Source organism: Muntiacus reevesi, chromosome 13 (assembly GCF_963930625.1).
Source record: "Muntiacus reevesi chromosome 13, mMunRee1.1, whole genome shotgun sequence".
Classification (NCBI taxonomy): domain Eukaryota; kingdom Metazoa; phylum Chordata; class Mammalia; order Artiodactyla; family Cervidae; genus Muntiacus; species Muntiacus reevesi.
This window is the reverse complement of record NC_089261.1, coordinates 62,015,254-62,038,449: the sequence shown is the minus strand read 5'-3', so window position 1 is coordinate 62,038,449 and position 23,196 is coordinate 62,015,254. Positions and strand designations below refer to the sequence as shown.

At 37.9% G+C, this 23,196-nt stretch overlaps 1 protein-coding gene across 1 annotated transcript in view; it reads left to right on the top strand.

Moving 5' to 3' along the window:
- IQCM (IQ motif containing M) overlaps positions 1-23,196 on the top strand; it is a 405,589-nt gene that overhangs the window by 145,898 nt on the left and 236,495 nt on the right. The window contains exons 8-10 of the mRNA XM_065903803.1: positions 6,027-6,044; positions 11,752-11,932; positions 21,721-21,865. Coding sequence (XP_065759875.1) covers positions 6,027-6,044; positions 11,752-11,932; positions 21,721-21,865 — 344 coding nt within the window. The remainder of the gene's footprint in view (positions 1-6,026; positions 6,045-11,751; positions 11,933-21,720; positions 21,866-23,196) is intronic.

Genomic DNA, 23,196 nt, shown 5'->3' with positions numbered 1-23,196 from the left:
CAATAAATGCTGGAGAGGGTGTGGAGAAAAGGGAACCCTCCTACACTGTTGGTGGGAATGCAAACTAGTACAGCCGCTATGGAAAACAGTGTGGAGATTTTCCCCAACTCATTTCTAAGAAAACTTACAGAAAACCAAACTGACTGTTTCTAGCTGTGTTTACATGACATGAACAAGTTTAACCACAAGAAAGTGGTATAAGCTGTCTGAACTTCAAAACTGGGACAAAGATCTTGCTATAACAGGAGTCTCCTACCCCTGAGCCATGGACCACTAGCAGTCCATGGCCTGTTAAGAACCGTGCTACGCAGCAGGAGATGAGCAGTGGGCGAAGCGTCATCTGTATTTACAGCTGCTCCCCATTACTTGCATTGCTGCCTGTCCTGTCCGATCAGCAGCAGCATTAGATTCTTAGGAGTAAAATGGTACTTGGAACTATGCTTATGAGGAATCTAGGTTGCATGCTCCTTATGAGAATCATCCCCAAACCAGCACTCCACTCCCCCTGCCCCCTGGTCCGTGGAAAAATTATCTTCCATGAGATTGGTCCCTGGTGCCAAAACAGCTGAGTGCTGCTGCTCTACAACTCTTTATCATCTCCTTTTAATACTATAATCCTTGCCCAAGGTCATCATGTTGGTTCCACCTGCTTCTGAACCAAACTCCAAAGGATTATAAAAGGGCAGAAAAGAGACACTGACCCTGATCCAGGAAATCACCTCCCATTTCCATGAATCTAAGTGACCTTGACTGCTGCCCCATTCTGTCCCTTTAGCCCCCTTTTCTATGAAAAACTTATCCTTGTTTATGGAAGAAGGTGCTTTTAGAGCAAGACCTCCTGCTTCTCCATTCCTTGGTCAATGAATACTTTTTCTGTCTACTGCTATAAAAAGTGGTTTCACCGTGTTGATGCCTTTAACAGCCTGGCAGGGAAAGCAGCAGGCTTTATTGGTAACAGTTCCTGTGTGGAGTCAGAAGGAAACACCTGAGAAACAGCAAGAGGCACAATGAGAGAGGGATCGCATAAGTTCTCACCTCTAAATCACAGTAATCTTACCCACAAAAGTGAAACAAGGACAAATGGATGTCTCATTTCACAGGGAAATTCAGAGTTTCAATTACTTTTTCATGGAAGACCTCATCCAGAGGGAGAATAGGGAAGCAGAAGCCTGGGTAGAGGAATTACAAGTCCCATCCCTCTCCAGGTTGCTCTGAAGACTGTCCACATTTCCTGTTTTTCTAGTAAAATCTGACCTGCTTTCTGATCCTCACACTGAGTGTGCTTGCTCAAGGGTCTCCCCAGTTCCTGGAAATGACAATCCCTAAAAGACATAGGTGTTTGGGAATAACAGTTTAAGTATAATATCATAAATTGTTTTTAAAAATCACCTGAATTGTTGCAGGGATTTATTTCATTATCTAAAACTTGATTCTAGGAACAAATAATCTGTGGACAGGCACTGATCTTCTTTGTTCTTTCTGATAAGAGATGAGAGAGACAGATGGCAGTGGGTAGATTCAGCTCTCCTCCATAACTGACTAAAGCTTGGATTGATAGCAAAGGGCTACCCCAAGAGGAATAAATGAATATTTTGGGAGAACGACCAGACAACTCATTATGTTCCCTATTGCATAGATAAGCTCATGAAAAATGGACAACTCTGATCACTCTGCCATAGAAAAGTCAACTCCCATTACACCTTTGGCATAAACACCCTAGTCTTTATTATATCTTCCACGGTAATTTTTTTAAGTGCCCTACAGATAAAAACATGTATGTACATTAAAACGGTGTTTTAAATGCTTGTATTAGAGAGAATTCCCTGGGAGTGTGTCATGACTATCTTGCCCATATAGGCAGAATCAATTAAATTTGAAAAAATCCAGTTTTTCCTTTTGGCTGTCTGTGATGTGAAATGATAATTTTGGTTTAATTCATAATAAATAGTGCTCCTCCAAAAAGTTCATACATGCAAGAAAGAATAATTGCATTTTTTGAACTGAATCTGGGATTTAAAATTTTCATTTTTTGAGGAAGAGCTGTTGGAAAATTGAAACTAACCAGCAATAGCAAAAATAAAACTCATCTTTCCAGAGATATATGGCCTGATGGGCTGGGAGAATGTCTTCCTAGGAAAGTCAGGTGTGGGGTAGGGAGAAGAAACCCTCCCAGATCACTGTGTCATTTGCATTTCTGGATAGGTGCTGGTTAGAGCACTGTAGGTAATAAACTGTTGAAGACAAGTATCCTCAGAGGCTCTAAATAGAATATCAGCTTCCACCCTTTAATGTGATTTAGTTAGATGTTGCTGTGGCTTAAAACTCAACATTTAAAGAACTAAGATCATGGCATCTGGTCCCATAAACTTCATGGCAAATAGATGGGGAAACAATGGAAATCGTAACTATTTTCTTGGACTCCAGAATAACTGTGGATGGTGTGTAGCCATTAAATTAAAAGACGCTTGCTCCTTGGAAGAAAAGCTAAGACAAACCTAGACAGCATATTAAAAAGCAGAGGCATCACTTTGCTGACTAATGTCTATCTGGTCAAAGCTATGGTTTTTTCAGTAGTCATATATAGATGTGAGAGTTGGACCATAAAGAAGGCTGAGCGCTGAAAAATTGATTCCTTTGAATTGTGGTGCTGGAGTAGACTCTTGAGATTCCTTTGGACAGCATGGAGATCAAACCAGCCAATCCTAAAGGAAATCAACCCTGAATATTCATTGGAATGACTGATACTGAAGCTGAAGCTCCAGTACTTTGACCACCTGATGCAAAGAGCTGACTCAACGGAAAAGACCTTGATGCTGGGAAAGATTGAGGGCAAGAGGAGAAGGGGGTGACAGAGGATGAGATGGTTGGATGGCATCACTGATTCAATGGACGTGAGTTTGAGCAAACTCCAGGAAATAGTGAAGGACAGGGAAGCCTGACATGCTGCAGTCCATGGGGTTGTGAAGAGTTGGACATGACTTAGCGACTGAACAACAGCCAAAAAGGAGTACTCTTCATTTTTTTGTGTCAGGGCAGGCTAGCATTGTGAGGAATGATCAGAACCTGGGAGTGTGGAGAGCTCGGAAGGAAACACATCTCATTCAGATATTTAAACTATTTAAAAATTTTGCCTCAATTAAAGTGATGTTATCTTCCACTTCAGAAGGATTACACCTCTTTTTAAAGTGCTAGGAATTCTGTTCTGATGTTTGAAGTGAGCAGGTTTTGCTAGCATGAAGTCCTAACCCCCTGGGAAGATTTGCCAGTGGAATACTAAATAATATTGAGACATTATTGTTTATGGAAATGTGTTACCTTCCTGTTCTTAAAAATCTCTATCACCCATGCTGAATATAATACACTGTTTTTAAACTAAACAGACCTCATATAGGGTATTAAAGTAGGCCACAAACTTGTTTCACTTGTTAGCCTAATTGCTTTCAGATCCAGCATTCAAAGCACGAAAGCATCACGTGCTTCTGCTTCAAGGCTGCATGTACAGGAAACGAAAGCCCTCAACACAGCTTGGTAGCAGAGGATCCAAATCAGAGTAAATTGTGTAAATTATAACTAAATTGCAAAGCATTTGGACAAAGCGGGCATGCTAGTCTAATCAGGAAAGCGGTGATATTTACTTTTTGATAATGCAGGTTGGAAGAGGAATTGGGGGCAGGGAGGCATCACAAATCTCTTTTGATGCATTTCTGAACTTGGCAGCCTGAACTGGCTTTGTCACATATTTGCAGCTTAAAAAGTATTTGACTTTTACAGCAGCCAAAGTAAGTATCCTTTAATCACTTTCAACCTATGAACAGATGGGCAAAGAGTGCTTTTATAAATGGAGCATACAAAATACTTCAATATCAGCCAAAACTAATTAGTGGCAATATCTGAACCAAACTCTAAAACTGATTTAGTGTTTAATATATATTATCGTATAAGCATTAGCAGTTGAAAGGAAATTCCCTGTTCAAATGTTTGCCAAGCTCAGTGTCTAATATTCAGGCATGATTAACTTACTAATTAACTTATTGTATCTTTTCTCACATGTAATCTTGCTTAATTTCTTTTCTCACTGAAAACTCTTTGATCTGACACCTTGATCATAGATTTGTCAAACCTCAAGTGAAAGATTTCAATTCAGTTATTCAGCTCTGGTCTTTCTCTCAACCTTTATAGGGTGACTTTCAAAAGAGGTGGCTTGGGGACAAAGAGGGTAATCTCTTCCATGGTGATAGCTAGTTTCATACCTAGTTTTAATGACTTAGGTTTATAAATACTTTCTAACAGAATTTTCAAAATTGAGATATAGTTGACATGTAATGACACATTAGAGTTTCAGGTGTACAACGTAATGATTTGATATTTGTATATATAACAAAATGATCATAGAAAGTCTAGTTAACATCCATCATCTCATATAGTCACAAGTTTTTTCCTGTGATGAGCACTTTTAAGATCTACTGTCTTAGCAACTTTCAAATATACAGTATGATATTATTAACTATATTTACTAACTGTGCTGGACATTACTTCTGAAGAACTTACTTATTTTATAACTGGAATGTTTATCTTTTGGCCCAAGAGTTTTACAGATACTCTTAGTGACTGAGAATCTGTAGAATGATAATTCTTTCCATATAAGAACTGTAAAATCTATAAAATGATAATTCTCTCCATATCAGAATTGTTTTAAGACTTTATGAAGGCTAATACATTTAAAAATTACATTTGAAGAAGTAAGCAAAGGATAGTTCCTACTGATTCTCTAATTCAGAGGTGGTTACTGAGCCTCCATCTATCTTACAGTCATAATGCATTGCCCCATCTCATCTATTTACTACTAATGCTTATACTTTTCATGGAGTTGAACATTTATGTAATAGAGTCAGTTCATGTGGTACGACTGTCTTTTAGGACCCCTGAAACAAAGAAAGAAAAAAAAAACCCTGAAGTCAGTCACCCAAATTATCCAAACCATTGAGGATTGGAGATTGCCAATGCCAACCTTTCTGAAGTCATGACATAATTTTGTCCTCTCTTGGTTTTATACTGGGGTTCCCAACATCTGAGATCTAATGCCTGATGATCTGAGGTGGAGCTGATGTAATAATAATAGAAATAAAGTGCACAATAAGTGTAATTTGCTTGAATTATCCTAACCATCCCCTACCATGGTCTATGGAAAAGTTGTCTTCCATAAAACCAGTCCCTGGTGACAAAAAACATTGAGGAGTGCTATAGTGTCATACGTATGATACATATCATAAATTGAGAAGCTTGTACTCTAAATCTTCTCCTTCTACTATATTGTTAAGAAAATATATTCTTTGTAAGGCTATCATTCTTTTGACGTTTCTTTCGGGGGACATATGTCCCATGTAAGTCATGTTAGGGACTTTGGATAGGAGTGAGAGAAAGGTAAAAGTCACCTGTTGAAGTTATGTCTGAGTGGAATAATATATGTTTAGTGTGTATTTGATATAATAAGCAGAAATATCAGAGTGGAGAGAAGTGGAATCCTCTGTTGAAGACATACGTATTCATTGCATAAGGATTTAGTCACTGACCACCTTGAAACAGGGTTTCCCAGGTGGCCACTTCATTGATAGCTCAGTTGGTCAAGAATCTGCCTATAATGCAGGACACCCCGGTTCAGTTCCTGAGTCAGGAAGATCTGCTGGAGAAAGCATAGGCTACCCACTCCAATATTCTTGGGCTTTTCTTGTGGCTCAGCTGGTAAAGAATATGCCCGCAATGCGGGAGACCTGAGTTTGATCCCTGGGTTGGGAAGAAGGGAAAGGCTACCCACTCTAGTATTCTGGCCTAGAGAATTCCATGGACTGTATAGTTCATGGGGTCACAAAGAGTTGGACACAACTGAATGACCTTCACTAAAGGTGGTCTTAGTGGTAAAGAACCCACCTACCAATGCAGGAGATGTAAGAGACACGGGTTTGATCCCTGGGTTGGGAAAATCCCTTGCAGGAGGACCCAGAAACCCACCCCAGGATACTTGCCTGAAGAATCCCAGGGACAGAGGAGCCTGGCTGACTATAGTCCATGGGGTGACAAGGAGTCAGACTGAAGTGACTTAGCGTGTGGTTTTGTTCAAAGTTTTCACTTTCTTCTCAGGTTCAAAGGATTTGTTAACAAAATAAGCCACTCATTATATTCAAGTAAACAATACAAATATTTATTAGAGAACTATCTAGTCTACTTTCAATATTCTAACCTCAAAAGAAAACAAGAAATAGAAACAGCAGAGGAGAGCAATAGTATATATATCACCATACTGGATTTGCAGACCTCCAGACTTAGCAGTGGGACGTTCTGTATGACAGCAGTCCGGAGTTCCAATTGGGAAAAGGTCCCAGGCAATGTCAGCTCCGTGGGTGAGTCTTTGGACTGCTGTTTCTTAGCCTCACTTATATTCCACAGGCCACAAACCAATTATTAGTTTAGGAGCAAAAACAACAACAACAACAAAAAAAAAACTGGCAGCTCTGCTATTATGTTATTTTTTACAATGCTGTTTGCTTTGTTTTGCAGATCTTGGAATGTTGCTAAATCCAGGGAGTGGTTGGCCAGACCTCCTCTAGGGACTTAACATAATTCCAAGATGTGCTTCCTATCTATCTATTGTGTTTCTCTTACAACACTCAGGGAAGTTGTGGCTGACACCCACAGCAGTAGTCTGGGCAGTCTAGGTGGGTCAGAAGCAAGGTGAGAGGCCTGCTCTGCTCCTTTGTCTCTGAAGCCTGAACAAGACTGCTTCTATTTTATTTCCCTAACACACACACACATACATCTTAAAATAAGAACATACTATTCACGCTGGCAAACCTCAAGTTTTTTTTTTTTTTTTAAGTCATCCCATAAAATCTTTGTCATGAGTGTCAGTACTTGACAGAGATAATTTACCTCTGAAATAAAATCTTAAAAAAAAAATCAATTCGACAGTTACTGTATTAACCTGTGTATATAAACGTGAGTATGTGCATCAGTGATTCATTGCTACAGTAACATCACAGAATGTAGTAATTGAAAAGCGCAATTGTTATTTCTCATGAGGTGGTTCTGATGATCTGGTCCGTACTCAGCTGATATCATCGGGGATCACTCAAGTGGGTTCCTCTTGTCTGTTCTCACATGCTGTCTCATTCTTTAGATGCTTGTTGGCTTGTTGTCATGTAGATGAAGAGTTCCAGGAGAATGGAACTGTGTAAGGCCTCTGGGGCACATGCTAAGAACTGGCGTAGCATCACTTCCATTGAATTCTTTTGGTCAAAGCAATTCACAGGGCTAACCTAGATTCTTGGGTGCGTAACTTGATTCCCCACCTCACTGGTGGGGCTGTAAAATCACATTGCAAAAACAGGGACCTAAGGGGGCATTAATTAGCCATCAATGCAATCAGTTTACCACAAAGTGTGGTCCTAATATATTTATATTAATCATATTTTAGTTGTTATATATTTAACTTAAGGAGATTTTTGTTTGGTATCTTTTCATGGTTTGGATTTGGATAAATTGGACAACTTTCAATATCGTAGTGCTGAGTTAAGTAAAATTGTGGACATTATAATGAGTTCAAGGATCCTGGGAATAATCAAGGAAAAGATATGGTCCTGGGTGACAATGGCACATAACACTTTTAATTTGGCTCATGTGGACAGCTGTGGGAGAGGAAGCCCCTCACAGCGGAAAACCTAGAGACCATGGCAGAGGATCACCATTCAGAAGGGGAAGGGAGTAAGGGCCTTCCTGTGGGAGTGGAGGAGGGGGAGCTTTCGTGTCTGGTGATTTCACTCACAGCAAGAGGGGAGTCTCTGGGTCAGTGAACTCTGATGGGCAGCAGTGGCTTGAAGTCTTTCACAGCCTCAGAGTTTGTCTTATCTTTGGCTAGTAAATGTTGGTTATAGTTTTACAGGAAATGCAAAGCAGGCAGGCTCTAAATGGCCAAAAATTATGGTTATTCAGGCCATATTTAAAACATTTGGATCTTTAAGAATTTTGAGTTTGGAACCAGCAGGCTTTTGTTTCTAAAAATGGGATTTGAATTTGAATTGCAAAGAATTTTGAGAGGCTGCAAAGTATCAACAAAAGTCATCAGTGCCCTTAGAGTGAAAAAAAGTAACATAGTCACAAATCACATTAAATATTAGGAATACGAGATTTTGTAAGAAGTAGATCACAAAGAAGAGAAAAAATGTGTAAGTATTTATGAGAAATAGTTTTTGTGATGTAAGGAATTTTTGCTTCCTAGGAAAACTGTAATAAAGGCCCTGAATGATTTTCCCTCTCTCCTATTAGGAGCAGACTGTTATTCAAAAATCAGTTTTTACAGTGTAACAGAAAGGAAATCAAATTCCGATTTTACTTTTTTATGTACCAACTATGCAACATTTCATAGTCAAGGATTCACAAGCATTTCTCTATTTGAGGATTAAGCTTATCCAAATTGACCTAACTACCATCAAAATTTGGTATATTTCATAGCTTCTTTTCAAACCCATTATTTGTAAATATAATTCACTTTCCATCAAGTCTTCTATAAATTATTCTTCGGCTTCAAATTTCTCTTTATTTTAACATTCCAATTGTTTAGAGATGTGTTGTTATCAAAGTCCATATGGCTAGGGCCTAAGATAAATCCTTTTCTTTTTCAATTGATTAAAAAGCAGACAAAACATATCCATCATTTTGTAAACATTTTTGCATTTCCTTGTTCTTTTAATTAATGTCATTCTGATCACTCATGTTAACTATAGCTTTTACTCACTCATTCTAATCATTCATGCTAACTATAGCCTTTAACAAAAATAACTAACTTCAATTCTCCCCCTCCCTCTCCCAAACCCCCTTCTGTTGCAGGAAGGGGGACCCTTTCCAGGGCCGGAAACTGGGCTCTTGTCTAACACTCAGAAATGAATTGTCTGAGGAGACACATGTGCTGACAAAGCAAGAGATTTTATCGGGAAAGGGCGCCCGGGCAGAGAGCAGGAGGGTGAGGGAACCCAGGAGAACAGCTCTGCCACATGGCTCACAGTCTCGGGTTTTATGGTGATGGGATTACTTTCCAGGTTGTCCTTAGCTAATCACTCTGACTCAGAGTCCTTGCTGGTGGTGCACGCCTTGTTCAGCCAAGATGGACGCCAGAGAGGAGGATTCTGGGAGGTAGTCGGACACGTGGTGTCTCCTTTTGACCTTTCCCGAGCTCTTCCGGTTGGTGGAGGCTTATTAGTTCTGTGTTCCTTACCAGGACCTCCTGTGTAAAACAGCTCATGCAGATGGTTACTATGGTGCCTGGCCAGGGTGGGCGGTTTCAATCAGCATGCTTCCCCTAACACTTCACCACCACAGACAGTTTTCAGTACGTGACAAAGAATTCTGTGCCATTCAAGGCAACTCAGGAGAATAGCAGAGCTCTAGTGACCACTGCTGGTACTTTAACAATACATATCACACATCACCTTATGGTCAGGTGTATATGTCTCCTTAAGATTTATTTATACATTATTGTTAGAACATATAAGTTTGACCATAGTTGGCTCATTTATGTGTTTCTAGAAGACTTCTCTTATTTCTTTTGAGAAAAAGGAAAAAAAGTCATGAACTCAAAATCCTTTTGATTTCACAGTAGGTCTTAAAACTCCGAACAAGTCAGAAGTAACCATTTCTATTTTATTTGCATTCCCAGTTTATCTCGTACATGGAGGCCTGTTCATAAAAATTGATATAACAGAGCAAAAATACTCTTAGAAGGCAAAGCTCCCTCTTTTATGAGTTATTCAAAATCAATCTTAATTTAAACAACCAAAAAGAAAACTTTGCTTTATTTTCTATGCCTTTTCTGGTAGCTTTGTCTATTTAAATATTTCTCTCCAGCACAACATGTTATATTTTTTACTCAATCTACGGACGTTTTCTCAAGCAAGATAGTGAAAGAACTAACCAAAGATACAAAAGAACTACTGTTACACGAACATCATACAAGGCTAATTTCCTTTCTTTTGCAAAGATGGGACAATGTTTATTTGTATACACAAACAGAGAGAAATGCTAGCCTCAGTTCTGTGTCTTTAGCTTTAGATCAAAAGTAAATCCAGAGGACAGTTTTCTGTGCTTGAGCAAATCTCACTAGTCAGTAGTGGCTACTTGGGTATAGGAAGGTCCAAGAGTCAAAAAGTATGTCCAAGGAACACTTGTTATGAATTTCCTGATCTGGAGCAGATCTCCAATCTAGTGGGTACAAAAGTATCTCAAATGATTTTAGGTTTTGTCGCAGTTGTTTAGTTGCTAAGTCGTGTCTGATTCTTTTTGACCCCATGGACTATAGCCTGCCAGGCTCCTCTGTCCATGGGGTTCTCCAGGCAAAAATAGTGGAGTGGGTTGCCATTTCCTTCTCCAGGGGATCTTTCTGATCCAGGAATGCGTCTCCTGCATTATAGGTAGATTCTTTACTGCTGAGTCACAGGGGAAACTTGATTTTAGGTATACTGATAGTACAAGGCATATTAGAAGATACCACAAGTTTCAAGACAAACTAGTAGAAGAAACAAATGGAAAAAAGATCCTCTGTTATCTACCATCTACCACCCAACAGAGACTAGATGGCTGGATTCAATAATCAAAATCAGACTTCCAACATTTTAGTCACCAGGGGAAGAAAAATAATGATTATGTGCAAACTAGAACAGGAGTCTATAAGAACCAGCTTAATGCAAATATCGAAACAGATCCGGAGAAGAAAATTGTAGAAACAGTCAATGATATTCACTCCAGGAATCAAGAAAGTTGGATCTGGGATTTAGAAGTCTATACACAGTGCACTTTGTAGGGAAAGACTCAGGTCTGGTGTGTAAAATGACCTGGCTATCTCATTGGAACTCCAGCTGTGAAAGATGCAGAAGCAAAAGCAATTAAGAGGAGAAAAAGATGTTTGTATGCTAAAAATTGCAAGGAAACTACATTTTGAACTTTGGAAGACTTTGAAAAACCTGACTACCATGTAAAAAATACAAAAGGTATACAAGGGGAAAAAGCAGACAGAAGATTACCAAGGTCACAGACTGTTCATGCAGAAAATCTTCTCACGTGGTCATCATAGCTGCAAGGGCCATCCATATCAGTGTTGCAAGGCTTGTCATGTTTTCTAGTATGATCACTCACGTCTGTGATCCTGTGGTCCATGGCTCTGTCAATACATACCCTGCCTCTCAATTGAGAGCATTTGGAAAATAAAATTAATTTTCAGAGGAGTTTGGTAAGCAGAGTATCAGTGCTGAATAATTTTGCTGCAGTCTTTAGTTTAAAATAGCTTCTGGGACAGGAAAGTTATTTTTACTAATGTGCCTTGTCATATGAAAATATTTTGTTCCTTAGATACTGTATCTCTCTTTTGAATACTTGTGGATAAGCTTTGACAGATTTACTTTCTTTTAGGTTTCATTTCTTCAGAAGGTCAATTTATGCATGTTATATTGATTTTGATATATTCAACCATTTTTGGAGAACCCTATTGGAATGTTCAGGTGATATATACATATACATATATATATATATACATATATATATATATATATACACACACACACATACATGAATTATATGTGCTAATTACAATGTATTTTCTATTTCATTATATTCATTATGAAATTGAATTTAAGACTTTTTAGAAGTTTGTTTTTCTTATTAACTATAATAAGAAATTTTATATTTTATTTTTAGCCCCAAATCCATTCTTAGTAAAAGTGATAAAACTGACAATAAAGTTAAAAGAATTGGACCACACATAGAGATCTTCCAAGTGTTCCGGGGAAGAAAAAAATTTGCAATAACCAAAAACATAATTAAAATGGTCACCGTCATGCAGGCATTTGTCAGAGGGTGGCTCGAACGCAAAAGATTCCAAAGAATAATAATAAAGGTAAAGCATATATTGAATATTATAATGTGTTTAAAAATTCTTTGTTCTCCCAGTTTTACTGAGATATAACTGACATGTAGCACTGTCGTAGTTTAAAGTATACAGAATAATGATTCAGCTGTCATGCATCATAAAATGATTTACCACGATGAGTTTAATGAACATTCATCACCTCTTATATAGATACAAAATTAAGAAATAGAAAAAACTTTTGCTCATGATGAGAGCTCTTAGGTTCTCCTCTCTTTACTTTCATATATAACATATAGCAGTGTTAGTTATATTTATCTTGTCGTGCATTACATCCCTAGTACTCATCTGTCTTATAACAGGAAGTTTGTACAACAGCTGGTTTCCCCTTCCCCTGCCTCCTGCCTCTGGTAACCACAAATCTGATGTCTTTTGCTATGAGTTTGTTTAGGTTGCCTTTTTATTTGTTTTTGAAGTGTAATTGGCCTATAACACTACGTTAATTCCTGTTACACAACAGAGGATTTGACTCTTCTATACATTTCAAACTGATCACCACAAGTCTAGTTATCATTTGTCACCATACAAAGGTATCATGTAATTATTGAGTATATTCCCCATACTGTACATTTCATACCCATGACTCTTATAATATACAATTGTAAGTTTATACCTCTTAATCTCTGTTATCTGTTTGTCTTCTGTTCTATTTGTTCATTAGTGAAATCATGCAGTATTTTTCTTTCTCTGTCTGACTTATTTCACATAGCATAATATGCTCTAAGTCAAAAAAAAAAAAAAAGGAAAAAAATGTCCCCTAGTTCCATCCTGATATCAAGTAGGTTGTCAGAAATGACAAGATTTCATTCTTTTTTTCACTCATATCTCATTATATATAATATATATTATATATGCTTAATTTGTATAATATAGTATATATTATATATGTATAATTATGTATATGTTCATGTAATTATACATATATGATTATGTATAATTATATATAAATATATGATTGTATAATTATAGTTTATAATACATAAACATAAATCTATATTATATATGCTTTATATATATATATAATATAAAACACTGTATATATGGGGCTTCCCACGTGGCTCAGTGGTAAAGTGTTTGCCTGCCAATGCGGGAGAGACAGGAGACGTGGGTTCAATCCCTGGGTCAGGAAAATGCCCTGGAGGAATAAATGGCAACCCACTCCAGTATTCTTGCCTGGAAAATCACATGGACAGAGGAGCCTGGCGGGCTATAGTCCATGGGGTCGAAAAGAGTAAGACACGACTGAGCGTCTGAGCACATACATTATGTATATACCTTATCTTCCTTATCCATTCATTCATCAGTGTACATTTACATTCAATTAACAGACTTTTAAACAGTAACTTGGTCAATATACCTATGATTTTTCCAAAATAAAGTTCTTTGGCTAAAAAAATTGTTATGAATAATCTTCTCTTGTGACAGTTGCAGATTGTGTCAAGCTGGAGACTGTGAACAAATGCCTGGCTTATCCTTAACCCAACAGTCCTGGGACAACTTTTACTCTAAGGCTCAGAGCACCTATCTTTGCACTGGTTTTGTTTCTCCTATGCTATATGCTAATTTTCTGTTTAAAGCAACTTTCCACTTCTCTTACTTCTGGGTACTCTTGCAGAGCATAAATCTTTACCTTAAAAAGAAACCGCACATATCCACCTAACAACTTTTATAAACAGCAGTCCTGACATTCAAAATAAATCATAAGGACCTATTTTGGCTGGGCAAATGCAGGAGAATCCGAATGGACAGATTTTGGTGAAACTTTAAGAGAAATTCAGACATATTCTCACCTGAAGTCTGCCAGTAAAGAAGTTTAGAAAACCAGCTAGAAACAGAAGAATAGGTCAGGAGTGCCCACCTGAATTGCTTGATTTTCTGGGAGGAGCCCTTTCAAATGGCCTTGCACTGTACATCCTGAATACATTTCTCTGAGAACATAGAGATGCTGTTAGAACATAATGCATTTGCCTGTCTCTGTATGTATATGCATGCATGCACTAATAGTACATTTTATTGTTTAGTTGCTAAGCTGTGTCTGACTCTTTGTGACCCCACAGACTGTAGCACAACAGCTCTCTGCTCTTCATTATCTTATGGAGTTTGAGCAAATATATACACATAACACACATTTGTAGTTCTGATAATTATATAGGATAAAGCATGTAAAACTATGAAATAAAACATTCCATATAGCTAATCTTTCACTCATTCTTTGAAATAGCTGCTATATTCATTTTATATGTGAAGAAACTCATGCTCAGAGAAATTAAGTCATTTGACCACAATTGTACTGCTGGTAAGTGACCGAGCTAGAATTCAAACTTTTGTCTGACCCCAAAGCCCATGCTTATTCTACATATTATATCATCGACCTACTTTGTGGCTAATTGCTCCCTAATCTAATCTAAAGCCGTATCCCAGACTGGTCTCTCTAGCTCCAGATTGAGGCATTTAATTGCTTGTTTGCAAGGTCCATAGTTAGCTCAGACTCCACAGAGCCTTAAATGAACTCATTTTTCTCATTCCACAGAGCGCTTCCTTTCCTGTACTACCCATTTTGGTGAACTCTCCCAATACCCACTGTGCAAGCTATATACCTGGAGTTTTCTTAGTCTCCTTCAGCTTGCTCACCCCCATGTTCAATTGGTCACTGCTTCCTTAATATTTCTTATGCGGCTCTTCCTCTCGGGGCTCTTGCCAGAGCTCCTATCCATCACCCTCTCGCATGGAGAACTGCAGTAGTCTCCTAATTGGTCTCCCTGCCTGTAGACCCACGCCCATCTAATCTGTCATGTGCAATGGAGGAAATTCCACTCTGTTGACCTTATCCTATTCCTTAGAGTCTTTTGATGACTCCATATTGCTTATCAGATGAACTATGAATTCTCTAGTATACAGCACATCTGAGCTCCCTGGTCTGGCCTTTTCCCGCTGTCCAGGGTAATCACATGACACTTTCTCATTAATACCCTCTGCCCTAGCAAAGTTCAAGTCGTTTCATTCCCTGTTTCATTACTATTATCTTATGTGTTAATGCTGACCTTTCAGACTGGATTACTCTTCCTCCCTAATTTTCTCATAAACTCTAATTCTTTCTTTAAGAACTTAAATGTCCACATCTAGAAGAAAAGCTATGACCAATATAGACCTCATATTATGAAGCAGAGACATTACTTTGCCAACAAAGGTCTGTCTAGTCAAAGCTATGGTTATTCCAGTATTAATGTATGGATGTGAGAGTTGGACTATAAAGAAAGCTGAGTGCAGAAGAATTGATGCTTTTGAGCTGTGGCATTGGAGAAAACTCTGAGAGTCCCTTGGACTGGAAGGAGATCCAACCAGTCCATCCTAAAGGAAGTCAGTCCTGAATATTCACTGGGAGTACTGATGCTGAAGCTGAAGCGCCAATACTTTTGCCACCTGATGCAAAGAACTGACTTCTTGGAAAAGACCCTGATGCTGGGAATGATTGAAGGCAGAAGGAGAAGGATGAGATGGTTGGATGGCATCACCAACTCAATGGACATGAGTCTGAGTGAGCTCGAGGAGTTGGTGATGAACAAGGAAGCCTGGTGTACTACAGGCCATGGGGTTGCAAAGAGTCAGACATGACTGAACGACTGAACTGAACTGAACTGAGACGCCCTCTCTGGTCCATCAGGCAGAGCTGATTTCTCCATTTCTGGTCATTATTGTGCTGATCATTCTACATTTTGACCTTTTGTTTACATGTCTGTCATGGACAATACAATCTATATGACCTGTTTGGGAGTACACACTATTTTTATTTATAACACCACATATTGTTTAGACACATATAGTCTCTCTCATTTTAACTATATTCACTTATTTGCTGTTTTGCATGTTTATTTACTTGTTTGCATGTATAACATATATGTATATATGTTTACTTGTTTGTGTATGTTTGTTTATGTTGTTTTCTGTCATGTTTGCTTCTATGTTCAATACCTAGAACAGTGCTTAGCGTGTGACAGGTACTCAAATGACTTTTTGAATGGATGAATTAATACAACAAAATATAGTTATAGAAGTTTGTCAGGGCACCAGAGATTCATACACACACACACACACACACACACACACATATAACATATATAAGTAAATATAGCATGTCATTTGCATGACATTATACATATGATAATGTAATTCATGTCCTACTCTTTGCGACCCCATGGACTCGACAGTCTGTGGAATTCTCCAGGCCAGAATACTGGCGTGAATTGCCATTCCCTTCTCCAGGGGATCTTCCCAACCCAGGGATTGAACCCAGGTCTCCCACATTGCAAGCAGATTCTTTATCAGCTGAACCACCAGGAAGCCTAAGAATACTGGAGTGGGTAGCCTATCCATTCTCCAGGGGATCTTCCTGATCCAGGCATAGAACCAGCATCTCCTGCATTGCAGGCAGATTCTTTACCAGCTGAGCTACCAGGAAAGCTCAGTTATATCATAATTTAACTTAATTATAGCAGTTCCTGATGTTGGAGAGAGTTGTAGCATCATCCATAGCATATGGGACAAAAATACATCTAGAAAACTTAGCAGGAATGGGCCCAAGATGATAATGAAAAGGAAAGATTGACAAAGAAAAATTTTAATTTCTATATTGAGGTAAAATTTGAAATGAAAAGACTGAGAGCCCTTTTCAAGGATCCCAAAAATTATAAACTTGACTGCTGACTTCGATTTGGTTATAAACTTTGCTACAATCACTGATTTCCTTTTTTCTCCCACCATTGGTATGCTGCTTTGTATGTTGGATGGCTGCTCTGTTGATACAGTGAATGCTGTCTTGCTCACTGTTGAAATGCTTGTGTGGCAGGCCTGTAATGCATACATAGTCTGGTTCCAGGACTGAGCCTGTGTGCAGGGTTGCTGTTGGGGGAATTCTTGATAGATTTTTTGGTGTAGAGGCCACACAGCATATCCCTGGATAATTGTCAGGACTGCGGCAGTCCCTCTACTGGGAAGCTTCTACAGTCATATTGTTTAGCCGTCACTCCAGAGCTTATGACTGTTGACAGTGTCTGCTAGAATGTCACTTTAAGGTACCTCAAGAGACTGTACAATTTCTATCTTTTCTGTGAAATACTCCAGGTTGGGTTTATTTAGAAATAATGAAGTGGCATTTTATTATATCAGCCATAAGGAGACTACAGAGATTGCTGCATTTAACTATCAGCATTATTTCCAGTCTTCCTAGGTGGTACAGTGGTAAATAATCCATCTGTAGTGCAGGCAATGCAGGAGACAAGAGTTAGATCCCTGGGTTGGAAGGATCCTCTGGAGGAAAAATTGGCCACCGACTCCAATATCCTTGCCTGAAAAATTCCACAGAGAAAGGGGCCTGGTAGGCTACAGTTCAAAGGGTCACAAAGAGCTGGACATGGCTGAGTGACCAAGCATGCATGTACAAACAGGGAGAACTATATTAATATATTCTCAAATACTTAAAAAAAATTGATCATAGTTGCTATTTGCTGGATCTGATTTCTTGCCTGGTGCATAGGGCAAATAGTCCAGACAGAAATGAAGGAAGCCTCAGGTATTTAATAATGAGAACTTAGAAAGACCATTTAACCCAAAGGCCTCTGTCTGGTATGGGAGTAGTCCCATGAAACTGAGATCTGGAGGATGATTGTGATTTGTCTGGGAAGTGTGTTTTGTCTGTGTAGACTGGGAAGTTGAGAGAGCTGCAGGCCCAGGGAAAGAAAATCTCAGTGGCTTTAGGTGAGACAGAATATTTGGGGGCCTAGTTAGGAGGACAGTGGCAAGAGAGGAACATGAAGGTAGGAGCAGATGAACAATGTTCTTCAAAACCATGCTAAAGAGTTTATACTTAGTGTGTCAGAGTGGATGACTTTAGAGGAGGTGAGTGACATGAAGAGATTTGCTATTTTAGAAAAATTACTGACTCTGGACAATGAATTGAGTAAAGAGGATGACAAAATTAGAGAAAAAAACCACTAGGATGCTTATTCAGTAATGATAATGTTGGTGTTGATTTGGGGTAAGGTTGGAGAAATGGACAGGAGATAGGATATTGAAAGTGATTGGCTTTGGAGATGAGGAAGTGGGAGGAGTCAATAATGGTTCTGAGGCTTTTGTCTTGAGCAACATGATGGATGATTGTGAAATATAGAACTTAGGAGGAGTGAGTAGGAGAGGTGGAGGGAAAGGAAGGGAGGTAGAGTCCATTTTTCAACAATGAGCTTGAAGTGGCTGCGCAACATCCTTGAGACGTCTGGGAAGCGATTGGGTACAGGAGTCTAAAGCTCGGAAGGATGACTGGGCCACAGGGAGGCATTTGGGATTCATGAGAACTTCTAAAACTTTTTCTACCTTAACACAACTTAAGGAATACAAACCCTCCCACACATTAAAGTGGCTCAATCTGGCAATGATTATCACTTTATCTCTGAGAAAGCTCTCTCTCCAGGTGACTGCATGGCTTTCTTACTTCATTCATATCTCTGCTCACTGTGACATTATCAAAAACCCTGCCCAATACTATCCTATTAAAAAAACACTTACTCTGATCATTCCCTATTCTTTTAAAAACACTATTATTCTTTGCACTACTTACTATTATGTAATACATATTTGTTCACTGGATTATCGTCCCTTCTATCAGAAATTTTTTCTCTTCACTAATCTGTTCACAAGGTCTAGAAATATTCATGGTTCATGTTTTTGAATAAATTATTTTTAACACAATGGAGGAGGGGTAAGAGGATGTAAAACTTCGTTCAGCTCCGCAACCAAGGATACCCTCTTGTACTCTGCCTTCATCCATAGTTTTGAGAATCATTGTTAGTGATACTGTCTAGAGCCATTGGAATTGATGTCATTGTCCAGAGTATATAAAGTAAGGATAGAGGCATATAAAGATAAGAATGAGAAAGACCAGTGCTTAGAGGGGAAGCCAGAGGTGAGGATTTCACAAACAATGAAGAAATAGCTAGAGAAGTATGAAGAAAACTGAAACATGTTAGATCAAGAAACTTCAGACACAGTGTGATAAAGAGGGTCAGGTCAGCGATTCCCAATGCTTCTAGGAATGAAGGCCTAGGCAAAAATGGGTAGAAAACATGAGCTAGTGCTTCACAGTAGAATAAACATAAATGGTTAGTAAACATGAAAAGAGGCTACTCTTGCTAGTAATCAAAGAAATTGAGTACCACTAAGTATCATATAGTAGTGGAATTAACCAAACAAGAAATAAATTCATTACTTAGAAACAAAAGACATGATCGTATCAAATACAAAGCAGACTTTTATTTGTAAAAAGATGTTAATCCTGATGTATGATAAGCATGATACATTATAGTTTAAGTCAACATGGATTGGAAAATTATAATCAGTAATTTGCATTGTCTTTTATTTAAATATTGCTGTTGTATCAATTTGTACATTTTTCTGGTTAATTCTATCTTCAGAAAAATTTAGAAATATAGTGGAAGATTTGCATACTGAGATGACATGGCATCATAACTAAGGCATATTTCTGTACAGAAGGCTGGCAGAGAGGCATGCTATAATAAGAAGCACACAGATGGATGACTGCCATTTTCTCTGACCCAACTTCTTAACCATGAAAACCTCCTAGGTAGCCTTCTGAATGCCTCAGATCTGAGAAGGGTTTCTTCATGAGATGGGTTGTGTCCACAAAAGAGTATTTATTAAATTTGGAGGAAAAAGCACTCAGCTTGGGTTTGGTGACTGCCCAAACGTTCCATCTCCCTTAGCAAATGTCACCATTCAACTAAGCAGCACTCTAAGCAAGGACCCTTTGGTTTATATTCTAAGAATACAATTAAAACAGTGCTTGATTTTTAATTATAAGCAAGAGGAACCTACTAACAGATTTAATCAGGAAGGTATTGAGTAAAATTTTGGGCAGAGGTCTGAAGAAGTAAGCTCAGAAACATAGAGGAATGATGAAGGCTAGCCTAGATAGCTCCCTGGACTGCAGTCAAATCCTGCACAAATTCTGATGCAACCGCTGAATCCTGTACTCCCTCCACAAATGCCACCCTTGGAAAATGGATATTGTGCCAAGATTACTCTTCCACAGAAATAGATTTTCCACTGTTTCCCTTTTAAAAGCATTATTAGTTTCTAGTCAAAACCTGAGGCGTGTGTAGATAATGGATGAGGCTTTGTCACTTGTCTGCATCCTAGCAACAGAGGAGGCTTAGGTCGTGAGCATCTGATTTGTGGCTTCAAGTAAAGGACATGAGCTCTGCCTTCTACTAAGATTCATATGGTGGGGAGTGCTCCTAAAGTGTGACCCATTTGTTATTTAAAACAAAACAAAGCAACAACAAGAAAGTGACAAAGCTCTATTGAAAAAAAGGGAGATTAAAATTGCACATTGGAAAACGTAATTAAATGTTAAAAGACATTAGCAAACATTTAGAACCTGCCCGATTCTGATGGAATTCAGGTGGAAGGAGAAAAGGAAAGTAGTGAAATGATGCTAAATTATTTTTTGTTCAGGTGAATCAAGAAATATTATTTCATTGAAAATTTTGACAAATTAAGAAATATAGGCTTAAACATAGTATCTAAAAATGTCAGAGAAGAACCAGAAAGCTAAACAAAGGTGAAGAGAAATAAAATAATAAAACAACCTTTAAAGAATCACACAAAACAGAAAATAAATGACAAGAGCAAGAACAATCGATCATAAATGTAATAATAAATAAACTAGGAAAGAACTAGAACAAGAATTTCCAGAATGGATGAAAAATATGAAATTCAAGTAAATTAAGAGGAATATAGCATATGATTAAAAGTGTGGACTGTGAAGTATCCTTGTTTTGAATTTAGAACCAGTTCTGTAATTTACTAACTATAGGACATTGGGAAAGCTAAAGATTTTATGCTTTAGGGTTTTTACTTGTGTAATAGTATGCAAAGCATGTCAAAGGAAAGCAGACTCAGAAGAAATTTCATGAATTAAGTAGATTCCTGAAAATATAATGAAAATTGGTGAATGAAGTTTTTAATTCAAGAAGTCAAGAAGGAGAAAAGAAACCTTAAAAAAGGAATTAATAAAGATAAGTAGAGAAAGTAATGAGCTAGAAAATAGAAAATGTAAAAATAATTGAATGGATAAAGAAGATGGAACTGGTTATTAAGAAAAAAATTAAATAGATGAATTTTTATACTTTTTAAAAAGTTTATTTGAGTAGAACGTAGAAAATGTGCATGCAGAAAAATATAGTCACAAATAAAATACAAGCTGATAGAACAGGTATGTACCTATGATAAAACCTGAAAAAAACCCAGTGAAAAAATAGGTACAACACATAAATATACAGTTTCTGAAAGAAAGAAAATACAAGGATTTGAGCACCCAGAGTGGATAGGACATTACAGAGTAATGCCTTAATAAAACTTTTATTTTTTTTTTCTGACTAAGCGGGCTACATATTATAGAAATCTCTACACCAACCTAGGAAGCTTCTATGCAATTATTCATTACTAAAACTTCTATGTTATGGCAAGCATAAGTATGTGATGCCAAAGCAACTCAAAATGATGTTCTCTGAACTTTAGGGAGATTATGCCACTCTATGATGCACGTACTTTGCTAATCTTATTTAGAAATATAAATAAGTGCTCTAAGAAACTGGGTGAGATAGATAAAATGAATAGGACATAATCAGATTCAGTATAAATAGCAGAAATATATAAGGAGTTCAACTGTTTATATTGCTATTTTATAGGCTTTGTATCATGGACCAGATTTGAGGACAGTTATAAATATGTACTGCAGACAAATCCATCGTGTTAAATATCGACTTGGTCTTTGGAGGACAAGACAAATCATAAACCTTACAGAGCTGGAGGAATGGATGGACAGAAAAAAATGTGAGTGATGCTGTCCTTTCTGATTTGATTTTAGGTTTGGAATTAATTTAACCATTAAAAACTTACATATAATTTACATATAATTGCCCATAGAAAACACAAGTAGACAGTATTTTTATTGTTGCAAGCTATTTGCATTTTAAGGTGACATATGAGGATTAATAGGCTTAAAAAAATAGGAAATTTAATAGAAGGATAGCTAAAGAGTCAGATTTCAGATGAACCAGAGCATGAACCAGAGTAGCTCCAAAGATCTAGGGAGCAAAAAATAAGGCAAAATCTCTGATTTGCCTCTAGGGGGGATACAAAAGATGCTATCACTTTATGACTTTTTATTCTTGAGCTTTAAATTTTAATTCTAGGGAGAGAACTCCTGGTTGGTTTAGCTTGAGTTATATCTTCAGCACCTTGCCTTGGTGTAGGACAAAGAAATTTGATTGGGAGTTGCATAGGGGCTATATTCATTGGAGGGAGGGAGGAGTTCCCCAAAGGAAAACTATGTATTTATAACAGAATAGCAATTCGTGGGCACTGAGGAGATGAAACAACAGATATCCATTATATGTTGCTTTTTAGTGTTGAAATTCCATGCAACAGATAAGTTTTCCAATTTCTATTTTAATTTTCAGAGATCCTGATTTTTATTATATTTAGTACTGCTTAGAGTTAGGATGAATATTGCAGTTTGTTTCTTGATTTAAAAATAAATGAAGACTTCTGGTTTTTGCTTTTGCATGTAAGGGGCTTGGAGGTCATCACTCCATCTTAACAAATAAAAAATCTGAACAGACTAAAACATCCACAACTCAGCTGAGCCCTGTAAGAGAGGGGAGGAGGATACAGGCAAACTGGAGAGACAGGCTTGCAAATACAGGCAGTCCCAGGTTACTAGAGCAGAGACTCAGGAGCAGAATCTGATGTGGGAACCAGCAGTTGGGTAAGAAAAATGAACTGTAACTGACAAATGGCTGCAGGCTCAATGTGGAAAACACTGAGTTAAAAGTTCCAGGAGGATCCAGTCATAAAGTACTCCACAGTACTGTGATATTCACCTACAGAAGCTCAATCAGATTCCCAGAATAATTATGAGAAAATGAACCATTTTGAAATATGCCAGAGCCCTCCATTCTTCTTAATAAGGCCTGCCTTCAGGGGAAACTAATTAACCAGAACCTAACCTGTTGGGTATTATCAGAGCCTAATTAAGCTGTGGAAGGGAAATACCCAATTCTCATCCACTCTGACTATCCTGTCAGACCTAAGGGGGAAGAAAAAGACAGGGAAACATTCATGAAATTCACAATCCAGAGACACAGGCTCAATCAGAGACT